At 36.1% G+C, this 12,513-nt stretch overlaps 1 protein-coding gene across 5 annotated transcripts in view; it reads left to right on the plus strand.

Moving 5' to 3' along the window:
- The window catches only part of UHRF2 (ubiquitin like with PHD and ring finger domains 2), an 87,569-nt gene extending 77,042 nt beyond the window's left edge, over positions 1 to 10,527 (plus strand). For 3 of the 5 annotated variants that reach the window (XM_082695165.1, XM_082695166.1, XM_082695169.1), the window contains 6 exons: positions 1,925 to 2,087; positions 2,762 to 2,902; positions 4,626 to 4,722; positions 5,040 to 5,200; positions 8,375 to 8,473; positions 9,499 to 10,527. In XM_082695165.1, coding sequence (XP_082551291.1) covers positions 1,925 to 2,087; positions 2,762 to 2,902; positions 4,626 to 4,722; positions 5,040 to 5,200; positions 8,375 to 8,473; positions 9,499 to 9,645 — 808 coding nt within the window. In that variant the 3' untranslated portion in view covers positions 9,646 to 10,527. Of the gene's footprint in view, positions 1 to 1,924; positions 2,088 to 2,761; positions 2,903 to 4,625; positions 4,723 to 5,039; positions 5,211 to 8,374; positions 8,474 to 9,498 lie in introns of all 5 variants that reach the window. The other 2 variants (XM_082695167.1, XM_082695168.1) reach the window with 2 other exon arrangements.
- Positions 10,528 to 12,513: the final 1,986 nt, after the last annotated feature.

Consider the following 12,513-nt stretch of genomic DNA (forward strand, 5'->3'; position numbering starts at 1 on the left):
ATCTATTAGAAAATAATTAACAAGTAGTAAAAATGTATTGAAAGGAAGGTAGTGAATATAGAATATTAACTCGAAACCATATAGGATTGACTTACCATAGGGACTCTCACATCCATTCAGTTAATTTTTACATTAAGCTTTGAGTACACATTATGATTGTAAAGACCTCTGGACAAAGATACCTATATATTTTATAAACATGAAAACTGAGGTGAAAGACCCTTAGCTCTGCCCCACATTGTACTCTTTCTTGACAAGTATATAGTCTAGTTCATTTTTGCTTCTCCACTAAGAGGTAGTTTGGCACCTGCTTCTTGCTTTGAGAAGTTTTTTTTTCCTATTTCTCAGTTCTTTTATTTTATGAAACTGAAGAGTGCAGGAAGATAACCTGGCCTTCCTTTACCAGGCCAGTTAGAAGCAATTGATTGAGCTGCAGAGTAATGTAAAAGCCACTTTTCACCTACTTTGATCTTAGATTCTTTTCACATACTTGAACAACGTAGATACTTAGATGAAGCTAGAAGTGAGTTAATAATGCCAGTTAGTGGTGGAAATCATTCTGAATGAAGGTGCCTATAAGCACCAAAGCATTCCACTCATTAATGTGAAAATAGTATTTGTCCTTCTCCTAGCTCTTTAAGATGAAGTATGTATATTTCAATAGGTATTACATAAATAAGATGAAATACTAGCCCTAGAAGGCTGGCTACGTTTTCTTCTCCCTCCCAGAGATTTAATGCATCTTCCTTTGAGATAAAAAAGATAAGTTGGTAAACTATATTTGACCACATTTATAAACTTTTTTTTTTTTTTTTTTTTTCGCGAAACACTTTGAGTTTATTTACTTTAACAATATAACTGATTAAGAAATCTGGGTAGATTAGACATTTCGTCATAAGGTCAATTTTTTTTTTATTTTGAGCCTACATAAAATTAAACCCTGAAAAAGTATTTTGTATCATATCTGAATTTACCAAATTGGTTATGTATGTGTTTTAACCTTACATGTTCTCAACGATGTCTTTTCACTTAAGTTAGGAAGTAGGTATCTGAGAAGAAGAATACTAATTTTAAATAGATTCTAGTTTGGTGGGGTTTTTGTGGGGGAGTTGTTTTGGTTTTTTGTTTTGGTTTTTTGGCAGGACTAAGTTCTCCCAGGAAAGGTCTTCTTACATAACCTTACTGATTAATTACTGCTAAGTGAGTACACATACTAAGGGACCTTCAGTTAACTCAGGTGCTACTTCTCACTCATTGTTCCTCCTTGTTCACATGTCATAGTAAAAATAGTGATCTGGAGGAGCCAAAAATCTCTATTGTTATGATTTAACACAGGCATTTGAATGCTTCAATTTTATTTAAACTTTTTACTCAAAATCTTAAAACGATATTCTCCTATTAAACTTGTTCTTTAATAGCTTCTAAACATTAAGGATTCTCTATTGTCTGGAATGTGGAAAGTAGACCTAGAAAGGTCATTTGTACCTTGCTGACAAATTTATTTTCCTGAATTTCTTTCTACATTATTCCAGCAATTTACCTCACTCCCTTATCAAAAATAAATACTACAACAATCACTTGCTTTAGTTTTCCAACTTTCTCCCTTCCCTCACAAACGTTATTTTTAAAAAAAATTCCATGTATTTCTAGTTGTTTTCTATTATACGTGGCACAGATGTTATTACTTTCAGAAGAACCCTACAGGCTATCTGAGAACCAATCCCCTGGCTTGGGGGTCACATCAGAAAACTGATTTGTCTTCTCTGCTGGTGGGGGAAAGCATAATCCTATTATCTGGAATAATATGGAAAGAATCATAGAATCTTAACCATCAGGTAAGGCATAATTCACCTTTTAATTGAGCTAATAATGCGATTATATACTTAAAGATTATTTGGTATAAAGACTTTGTTTTTTTTTTTAGGGCATTGGCCCTAAACTGTGATGCTCCATTGGATGATAAAATTGGAGCAGAGTCTCGGAATTGGAGAGCTGGTAAGCCAGTCAGAGTGATACGCAGTTTTAAAGGGAGGAAGATCAGCAAATATGCTCCTGAAGAAGGCAACAGATATGATGGCATTTATAAGGTGCTCTATCTGGCATGACATCTTGTTAGTCACTCTTCCTGGGCTTTCAAGACAGGGCTGCCAAAGGGAACTACTCTGTTGGGGTGGGCTAAAGGAAACAGTAGATCACCTTAGTTGGTACTTCTGCTTTTTCTGGAAATGTAACAGATATGTGAAGTGAGATCCTAACTTTGATACTTTTCTCTTAATGCTTATTTGAAGTCCATAAGGGCAGAGTTATATTATACTTTGAGTTAAACTTTTTATAAGTATATATTCTGTGTGATAAAACTATTTAAATGTGACCATTATAGATACTGATTCTTATATCTTTACAAATATTTTAATTGTAATAGATTTTCAAAGCCAAGCACGTAATAATTTGTAAAATAGGTTGTTTTCTTTTTTTTAAAAATGGAAATGTTTACTGCCACCATTTTTATCTATTATGCAGGAATTTATTTGTGACCATAATCTTGTTAATATTTCAAATTTGTAGCAATGTGTACTTATATGGGAACTGACTTGGGAAATAAAGTCAAAACAATTAGTGAATATTTTTTATGTATTGTTTTTGTGACAAAGCAAGTATCTTTACTTGCATTTAGTTGCATTTAGTTCACTCAAGTGTACTGAAACTAGTAATACAAGTTTAAGGATTAAATCTTAAACTACTACAAAATATTATGATTTAGGTGGTGAAATACTGGCCAGAAATTTCATCAAGCCATGGATTCTTGGTTTGGCGCTACCTTTTAAGAAGAGATGATGTTGAACCTGCTCCTTGGACCTCAGAAGGAATAGAACGGTCAAGGAGATTATGTCTACGTTTACAGGTTAGATTATATTTGTCTAGGCTACTTGTATGTTCATAAAAATGCATACCTCTGTAGTATCTTTGTGCCTTAACACTGGATACAACTCCTGGCAATTGATTAGTGAACTTTAAGGGGTGAGGAATGAAATCATGGAAGTATACAGAAGGAAAAAGTAAAAAGATAGCATTCTAGGTGTCAGACTGCCCTAAAGACCAAGAATTATGTCTGGGAAAAGCCACGCCTTCAATGAAAAGTAAAATATTTCCAATTCAATTTGGAAATGACTTGAAGAATGAGGGAGAGGGATACATAAAATTTACATAAAGGAGGGCTTAAGAAGGGAAGTTTATCCTAGAGGGCACAGGGGGTGTGTCTCTGGTAGGGGAAGGGGGAGGTGGCTTGTAAGAGTGGTCTGCTTCCTACCCTTCTCACTTTTCCTCACCCCTTTTTTCTCTTCCCCCTCAAAGCTGCTTCCCTGTCCTGTCACCACCTTTAGTGCTTTGCCTTTTTTTTTCCCCCTTTGCCCATGTTCAGCTGTTAACCCATATAAGACTGTTGGTTTTGTGTGCATAATGGATGGTATGGCTACATTCCCCGTCCACTGCCTATGCACCCTAGACTTTGTCCCTGACACTGACTTCAGAGCATGGTTTGAGTTCATCCTCCATCATTCCCCATTGTTGTGCTTCCTGTAAAGACTACCAGCTTTTCATTTCCCCTGGCTCTGCCCACACTGCATGTGTAGGGGCTGAAATATGGGCAAGTGTCTGACCACCCAGGCAGGTGAGTGTGTGTTTTCTAGTGCAAGTCTATGTCTGTTTTTGTTTTCTTTTTAAACTTGTAGAATTAATTGTTTCATTAATTAAATGAAACATCAGCTGTTAAAATAACTGCCAAACATAAAATAACTGCCAAAATAATTCCTTTTATAATAAATTTTTTAAAAACTTGTTAAATCCATTTTTTTTTAAAGATTTTTTCAGATTCATTGTTCAGCAGAGCAGTGTTCTAGATAGGTTAGATTTGAAACTGTAAATAAAAGCATATAAGCCTATCTACTGTGGTAATTTACTATATTGATGGGGCCTAAAACATGTTGAGCTTTTAATACCAGTGTTATCAACAGAGCATGTCCCCAAAAAAAGTGTAGTGAGGAAAACACAAATAGGTAGACTTTATTCCTTAAAGTTTTTAGCTGATAAAGAATTCAGTAATTTAGTGGCTTTAGGTCTTCCAAAAGCCCCATTTCCCCACCCCCACTTATTTTGGGAGATAAGAAATTTAGTCCTTAATGTGGGGGGGGGGGGGGTTGTATGGTTTTTTAAAAATTGGCTCCACAATTGAGTGTAATACCATCTATATGAGTACTGTACTGTCCTCTGTGGTTGATCTTCACTTACCTTCATATCTAGATTATTCTCTTCCTTAAACTTTTTAACCCACCTAGTCAAATCTCCTCAAAACTTGACTTTCCTCTTTCAGATCTGAAACTAAGATCATTATTTTATAAGATAGAAATGTCTTAATAGTTGTTATGACCACATGGTTTTACACTGAATTGGGGATTTTAATATTCTTTCTGTCCTTTAAGTGTTTGTTTCCTTTATAAAAGTCTCTCAGTTTAGGAAAAATATAGACTCTTCACCTCCCCCTTTTTAAATTTCTCAGCAGCATCTAGAAACCGCCCCCTCTCCACTTCTTTGTGAAGCTTTAATCTATATTGTGCTTTTTCCCCCATCAGTATCCAGTAGGTTACCCTTCAGATAAGGAAGGGAAGAAGACTAAAGGACAGTCAAAGAAGCAGGCCAGTGGATCCTCAAAAAGGCCGACTACAGATGGTAGGTAATGATTGCAGACATAGTCCTAAAAACGTAGTTTTTAATGAAAATATTAAGAGAATAAATTGAGAAACTCGTAAGAAATTAAATGCGATATTTGGGAGTAGTGGAGAGACATGGGACTTATTGTATATTTTAGTAGTGTCAGAGCCAAAACAGTAGCAGATGTAGTATTCTGAACTCAAGGGAAGTTAAATGCTACCTTATTATTCAGGTTATCTTCATGCTAAACATTACTGGTGTCAGTTAACTCTTTGATCTCATAGTTTGCTTGGAATCACTCATAAGTCTGCTTATATATTTTTAAATAAATCTAGATGATTGTCCAAGTGCCTCCAAAGTGTTAAAAACACCAGATTCAGCAGCAGAAGCAGTTGAGGCTTTCCAACTAACCCCTCAACAACAACATCTAATTAGAGAAGATCACCAAAACCAGAAGCTGTGGGATGAAGTGCTTGCATCTCTTGCGGAAGGTCCAGTATGTAAAGGTTTTTTAAATAATAATGTTCTAATATTAACAAATAGTGAAAAATATTCTCTGCAAATCAGTCAAAACTTGATGTTTTTATGTAATCCTCTCAGCCAGTGCCACTACCTTTCAGAAGTAATCTAAAGTAGTACCTAAATGCATTTAAATTTATTTTAGGCCTCTTAGTTACTGGTTTTGACTTCTCTGTGCCTGAACTTACTCATTTATGTTGAAGGCACTGTACATGGGAAGAATTTTCAGTTTGTATAACACAATTTAAAACCCATTGGGAAATTTTTCGCTGTAGTTCAAGATTATCTGATGGTGTAAATTTTAAGCAATTCAGCACATGTTTAACTTAGCGGTTAAAAAAAATTTTTATTTATGAGGTGCCTGGGTGACTCAGTGGGTTAAAGCCTCTGCCTTCAGCTCAGGTCATGATCCTGGGGCCCTGGGATCGAGCCCTGCCTCGGGCTTTCTGCTCAGCAGGGAGCCTGCTTCCCTCTCTCTCTGCCTGCCTCTCTGCCTACTTGTGATCTCTGTCTGTCAAATAAATAAATAAAGTATTTTTTTTAAAAAATTTTATTTCAATACTTTATATGTTTTAGATTTTTTCCCATTTTTTAATAATCATGATTTTTTTTTTAATAATCATAAAATTTTAAAATGAAAAGAAATTACAACTGATGGGTTGATTTTGTGTTAAGCTATATTTTGCAAACGACGCTTTCTTATCCAGTTCCGGAAGCTGGAATTCTCAAATATTAATTGTCTATTCCTTCTTTGTTCACTTGCTTTTATTATGTCTTTAATTTTGCTTAAAATTAGAATATTGCATTTTATTAGATAGTAACCCCTTATTAGGTGTAATACAGTTACTTTTCTGGGTTTTTCCCTCCATGCAGCTATTATGGGTGAGCCTTAGTATCCTCTCTTGAATTTTTATCCTGTCATCTTCTAGTAATTTCTTTTTTCCAGTGTTCCCTTTATTTCTGTTCGTTTGTTAGCCAGAACTTCTCATGTGTCTGAAATGGGGTTAGTTTTCTGTCTAAATTTAGAGAGAACTCTCAGTTTTTGTGTTGCTTTTTATTTGAGAAATAGTCATCAATATTAAGGAAGAATCTTCCCTGGTACAATTTTTAAATATCCAGTTATTTATTTATATATTCATTTATATATATTTTAAGATTTTATTTTTAAGTAATTTCTACTCCCAGTATGGGACTCAAACTGAGAACCATGAGATCAAGAGTCACATGCTCTACTGACTGAGCTAGAGCCAGCCGGGTATCCCTGTTTATTCATTTTATTTTATTCTATTTTTGTGTGTGTGTGTAATCCCTACCCCCAATGTGGAGCTCAAACTCACAACACCGGGATCAAGAGGCTCATGCTTTACAGACTGAGGTAGCCAGGTGCCCCTAATTCTTAAACTTTTAGAAATGGGTGAGGGCGCCTGGGTGGCTCAGTGGGTTAAGCCGCTGCCTTCGGCTCAGGTCATGATCTCAGAGTCCTGGGATCGAGTCCCGCATTGGGCTCTCTGCTCAGCAGGGAGCCTGCTTCCCTCTCTCTCTCTCTGCCTGCCTCTCCATCTACTTGTGATTTCTCTCTGTCAAATAAATAAATAAAATCTTTAAAAAAAAAAAAAAAAAGAAAAGAAATGGGTGAGATTTATCAAATACCTTTTTTTTTTTTTTTTTTTTTAAAGATTTATTGAAGAGAGAAAGAGAATGTGTGAGAGCACAGGGAAGGGCAGAGGGAGAGAGAAACTTTAGCAGATTCCTCACTGAGCTTAGCCTGATGTGGGGTTTGATCTCAAGACCCTGAGATCATGACCTGAGTAGAAACCAAGAGTTGACACTTAACTAACTGTACTAACCAAGAACCTAAAGATGGTTCTGTCTTTTATGATTTAGTCCCAATCTGAGTAAACACTGGCATCAGGGAAGTAGGGATTTTTAGATTGACATAAAATACCACAGAAAATAATTCTAGGAAAACAAATGTGTTGATTCTTCAGAGTATTAAATAGTACAGAGTATTAGTACTTTTAATTTTTTAGCTCAAAAAATACTGAGGTTTAGGGGCGCCTGGGTGGCTCATTGGGTTAAAGCCTCTGCCTTCAGCTCAGGTCATGATCCCAGGGTCCTGGGATCGAGCCCCACATTGGGCTCTCTGCTCTGCAGGGAGCCTACCTCCCCCTCTCTCTTTGCCTGCCTCTCTGTCTATTTGTGATTTCTGTCAAATAAAATCTTTAAAAAAAAAAATATTGAGGTTTCACAACAGCAGAAGATTGAATAAATGATATGTTTTCATATACTGACATGTCACCCACCTTTTTTTTTTTTTTTTTTTTTTTTTTTAAATTTTATTTATTTTTTTGACAGAGAGAGATGACAAGCAGGCAGAGAGGCAGGCAGAGAGAGAGGAGGAAGCATGCTCCTTGCTGAGCAGAGAGCCCGATGTGGGGCTCGATCCCAGGATCCTGAGATCATGACCTGAGCCGAAGGCAGCGGCTTAATCCACTGAGTCACCCAGGCACCCCATATCACCCACCTTTTTTGAAAAAAATCTGTATGTAATGATGAGACAAGCTGTCCATGATTTTTTTTTCTTTCAAGTTTTTATTTAAATCCCAGTTTGTTAATGTATGTCCACAATTGTTTTAAAGGGAAAAACAGTAATCTCTGGAATATGAGGTTTAATGGGAACATTCACTTTTTAATACCACATATTTTGATTTTGCACCTTCCCAGTCCAGTTCTAAGATTTAAAATTAATGTGTATTGGGGCGCCTGGGTGGCTCAGTGGGTTAAGCCGCTGCCTTCGGCTCAGGTCATGATCTCAGAGTCCTGGGATCGAGTCCCGCATCGGGCTCTCTGCTCAGCGGAGAGCCTGCTTCCCTCTCTCTCTCTCTGCCTGCCTCTCCATCTACTTGTGATTTCTCTCTGTCAAATAAATAAATAAATAAATCTTTAAAAAAAAAAATAAAATTAAATTAATGTGTATTATCTTAATGGAATGGAGTTTCTTTAGTTTTATATGTTTGTTTATGGTTAACATCCCTTTTTTTAATACCAAACGTGTTACAGTGACAGACATTTTTCCCCCTAATTATTTAGAATCTTAATTATATTTTATGAAATGCTAACCTTTTTTTCTTTCCCTTGGGTACCATTCTAGAATTTTCTGAAAAAATTGGAACAATCTTTTATGTGTGTCTGCTGCCAGGAGCTAGTTTACCAGCCTGTGACAACAGATTGCCTCCATAATGTCTGTAAAGTAAGTAGATTTCTTTTCTCATTTTCCCTTGTTTAGGGCAAGAGGGTACACTAACCTATAGACATGTTTTTAGCATGTAAAGCATTTTTCCATGCAGCAGAACAGTTGTGGAACCTTGTAAGTTAAGAAAGATTTCATTATATTTTGGCAATAATGCGTGTTTTAGTTCTAGAGTAATAGTTAAATACATATAGTTGAGGTATTCTGTCATGTTTGGAATTACTGAGGAGAGGTTAAAATGGGTAAGAAAATAAGTTGTTTTGATGTTTTCTATGTTAGAGCTTATGTGTGTTTCATATATTATAGTGCAAACTGAATTCTAACCACATAATAGAATCTAAAACAGATTCTGTCTGGCAGCATGCCCAGAGGAGCTGAATGTTATTAGTGTGATGTAAAGGGAAAAACTGAGTTTTAGTCACACCAAGGTGGAATCCTGCTATACTGCTCAGTGGTTGTGCGCCCTGACCTAACTTCTGAACTTCAGTTTCTTTTGTGAAATGGAAGTTCATTTGTAAAATGGAAGTAAACCTTCCGCATATGTTTGTGCCTGAACTATATATTTCTGGAAGACCTATTCTACATTTAAGTGATTTGATGAAATCAAATCTAGTTCTAACCAGGGGAATCCTAAGTGTTTTTTAGGTATTCTGCCATGAAAGAACAGGATTAAAATCTAACCTAGAAGATGAGTCTAGTGGAAACTGTCCATAAATTCTGACACTCTAATTTTATTGGACGAGGAAATTAAAAGACACTAAAGTCATTTACCTTAAGTCTCACAGTATGTTCTCCCATCCAAGTACTAACCAGGCCCGACCCTGCTTAGCTCTCACAGTATGTTCTCGAAGTGGAACTTGAAGCCATGTCTGTAGACTAGTTTTCATAGTGCAGATTCAGGCTTTTACAGTTATTCATCTTAAGTTTCTAGTTCCTATTTAAAAGCATAAGTTGTTGACTTTTCTGCATATTACTACTCTTATGAAATTGGGTATGTTTTTGTTTGTTTTTTGATTTTGCCTTAGGATTGCTTACAGCGCTCCTTTAAGGCTCAAGTTTTCTCCTGCCCTGCTTGCCGGCATGATCTTGGCCAGAATTATCTCATGATTCCCAATGAGATTCTGCAGACTCTACTTGAGCTTTTCTTCCCTGGCTACAGCAAAGGACGATGATTTGTCTACTTCTACTGTGTTGCTCTTGATGGCTTTTTGGACAATAAAGAATCTAAAATGGTTGGGGGGAGGGGCGGGGAGGGTTGAAGCGCAATGGTGGACCATATCTCTCACGTTCTGAAGCAGCTAATCCTCTTTCCTACATAGCCATTATCTTGTGTGTGTAGTAAGAGGCCCATTTCTCAACTGTCTTTTAAATATCAAAAGGTAGTTCCTGTCAGTAACAGCTAGTTTTAAATGAGTAAAAAGTCAAAGCCTCAGCTCTAGTTGATATCCAAGTTATGATTTATTTTGCAACTACCTCAGGACAGAAAAGACTTATGGGGATTTTTTAAGTCATTGAATAATTAGTTAAATGAAATTTTAGCTACGCACTGCCTCCCAAATATTAGTTGTGCCTGGTTTGTGTAATTTGATTTTACAGAGGAAATGACACTCAAGATCTTTGGAACGCAGCTTCTGTATTGTGCATAATACATTTTTAATGTCTTCTTCCATTACAATGTGTTTTGCAAGGACAGGTTCATTTTTTAGCCCATTTTGTGAGCTCCATTGTGCTTTTTTCTGGTGTTTTATGCAAGTTGACTACTAATGACTAATGAAAACAATATGAATGCATTGTTGCTGCATTAGTGTAATGTGGTGTGGTTTTGCACTTAAAAGAGATAATCAGATGCTCTAGTTGTAAATGTTCATGAAAAACCTCTTCTGTACTAGTCAAACTGCTTTTAGTAAGTCTCACCAGTGGTTTTACATCTGCAGAGCATTGAGGGCTGGGCTGACTTTTGAGGGGACTGAAATTGCTTCATATTGTGATCCTAAATTTTATATTCACTATATTCCCCAAAGTATACCTTAATAAATATTTTATGACCAGAAAAATAGCTCATCTTGCTTCACTTTTTTGCATTTGTGGCTTATAGTACATATTTTTAAGAATTAATCACTTCCACAGTAGTTCGTTGTATATTTTAAAAAAGACATTTTCTATAATTCTCTATCCTTGATTTTTGGTAATACAAATTAGTGTGAAATCTTAAACACTAAGGACGGGTTTACACCCTGCGTTTGATTTTTTTTTTTAACTTTTCCTAAATAGGAAAAATTTTCAAAATAAGTGCCCAGTGACTGTTCTTTTATCTATAATAACTTCAGTCTTGCATTCAGTTTTAGTATTGTTAGTGCTACTTGTTTTACAGTCATTAGAAAACGTCTTTCTAGTCTCTGAAAGTATATTGTTATATTTTCATCAGAGTGAAATTTTAATGTTTGTTATAATTTCATCAGAGTAAAGTTTTAATATAAAGAGTTAAATATGAGAAAACATCTTTCTAGCATCTGAAAGTATATTGTTACATTTTCATCAGAGTAAAGATTTAACATCAGGGGCGCCTGGGTGGCTCAGTTGGTTGAGCGACTGCCTTCGGCTCAGGTCATGATCCTGGAGTCTCAGGATCGAGTTCCGCATCGGGCTCCCAGCTCCATGGGGAGTCTGCTTCTCCCTCTGACCTTCTCCCCTCTCATGCTCTCTCTCTCTCACTCTCTCTCTCAAATAAATAAATAAATAATCTTTAAAAAAAAAAAAAAAGATTTAACATCAGTTTTCCTGCTTCTGAATTCAGAGCAACATATAGTGCCAATATTTATTGAATATTGCTTTGCGTACTAGTCACCTGTACGTTTCTATGTATATTCATTTCATATTCCTGACGACCTTTAGAGGCAGGTACTATTATCCCCATCTTACGGATGAACATCAGAGGTACAGAAATGTTAGGAAACTTGCCGAAGCTCGTATGTCAAGGAAGTGGCACAGCTGTGCTAGAAACAGGCAATCTGAGCCCTCAGACGCTGGCAGTCTTTTACTTCCGGGCTATATAAGCCAAGCTAGTTTGGGTGCTTTTCCTGCCTTCAATTGAATTCAAAATCAGGGCCTAGGGATCACTTAACAGCATAGTGATTGGAACTGTTTTTACTTAGGGCTAGTTGTGGACATTGGAATCATTTTCATTTTGAAGAATCAAATAGAACCTTTTTAGATTGAAATGAAGCATTAAATTGTATCATCTAGTGTTGTATTTCCTTTGGCATTGGCCATCTCTGTGTGAAGGTGGGGAACAAATATCCCCTAGTTCAGCTACTTGAACTGGTTTAGTTCTGCTTTTATTAGCAAAATAAGTGATTCCCACAGTTAGGCTGTGTTTTATCTTAACTTTGCTATATAATATTATGGACTAGGAAAGAAAGTAGATACCAGCTTAACATGTTCAGGAGCCAAGAATGGCCCAAAACTAAGCAATTTTATGTTGGTTTTAAACTTTTTCAAAAGACCTCAGGGGTGTTTTGTTTTTCATAAATATTTTGGTTTGATATAAAAGATACAGACTTTTAGGAAATAACCACAATACCTTTGCCACACATGTGAAAAAAAGTTATTGTATCATCAGATATCTAGTAAATGTTTAAATTTCCATTGTCTAAAATGTCGTGTATAGATATTTTAGGTTTGCTTTTGTCAGGATCCAATAAGGACCTTACGTTGTTATTAATTGCTATCACTTATATATCTTTTAATCTGTACATATCCCTTCAATTTACTTTTTGCAATTTGTGTGCTTAAATTATTCTGGAGGCTGACAGTAAGATTTTGCTCATTATAACCGTGTGGTATGGTTTAACCTGTTTCTCTTTATTCTATGTAAATTGGTAATTGGAATTCAAGTGTGACCAGATTCAGGTTTGATACAGCCCCCACACCCCCCACACCCCCCACACCCCCGGCCAACAGTTCTTCATAGGTAGTGTGGTTATCCTTTCAGGTGGCATATAGTATCTGGCTGACTCTTAGGCTCAAGTTTGAAAGAGCAG

This window comes from Mustela nivalis (genome assembly GCF_964662115.1).
Source record: "Mustela nivalis genome assembly, chromosome: 13".
NCBI lineage: Eukaryota > Metazoa > Chordata > Mammalia > Carnivora > Mustelidae > Mustela > Mustela nivalis.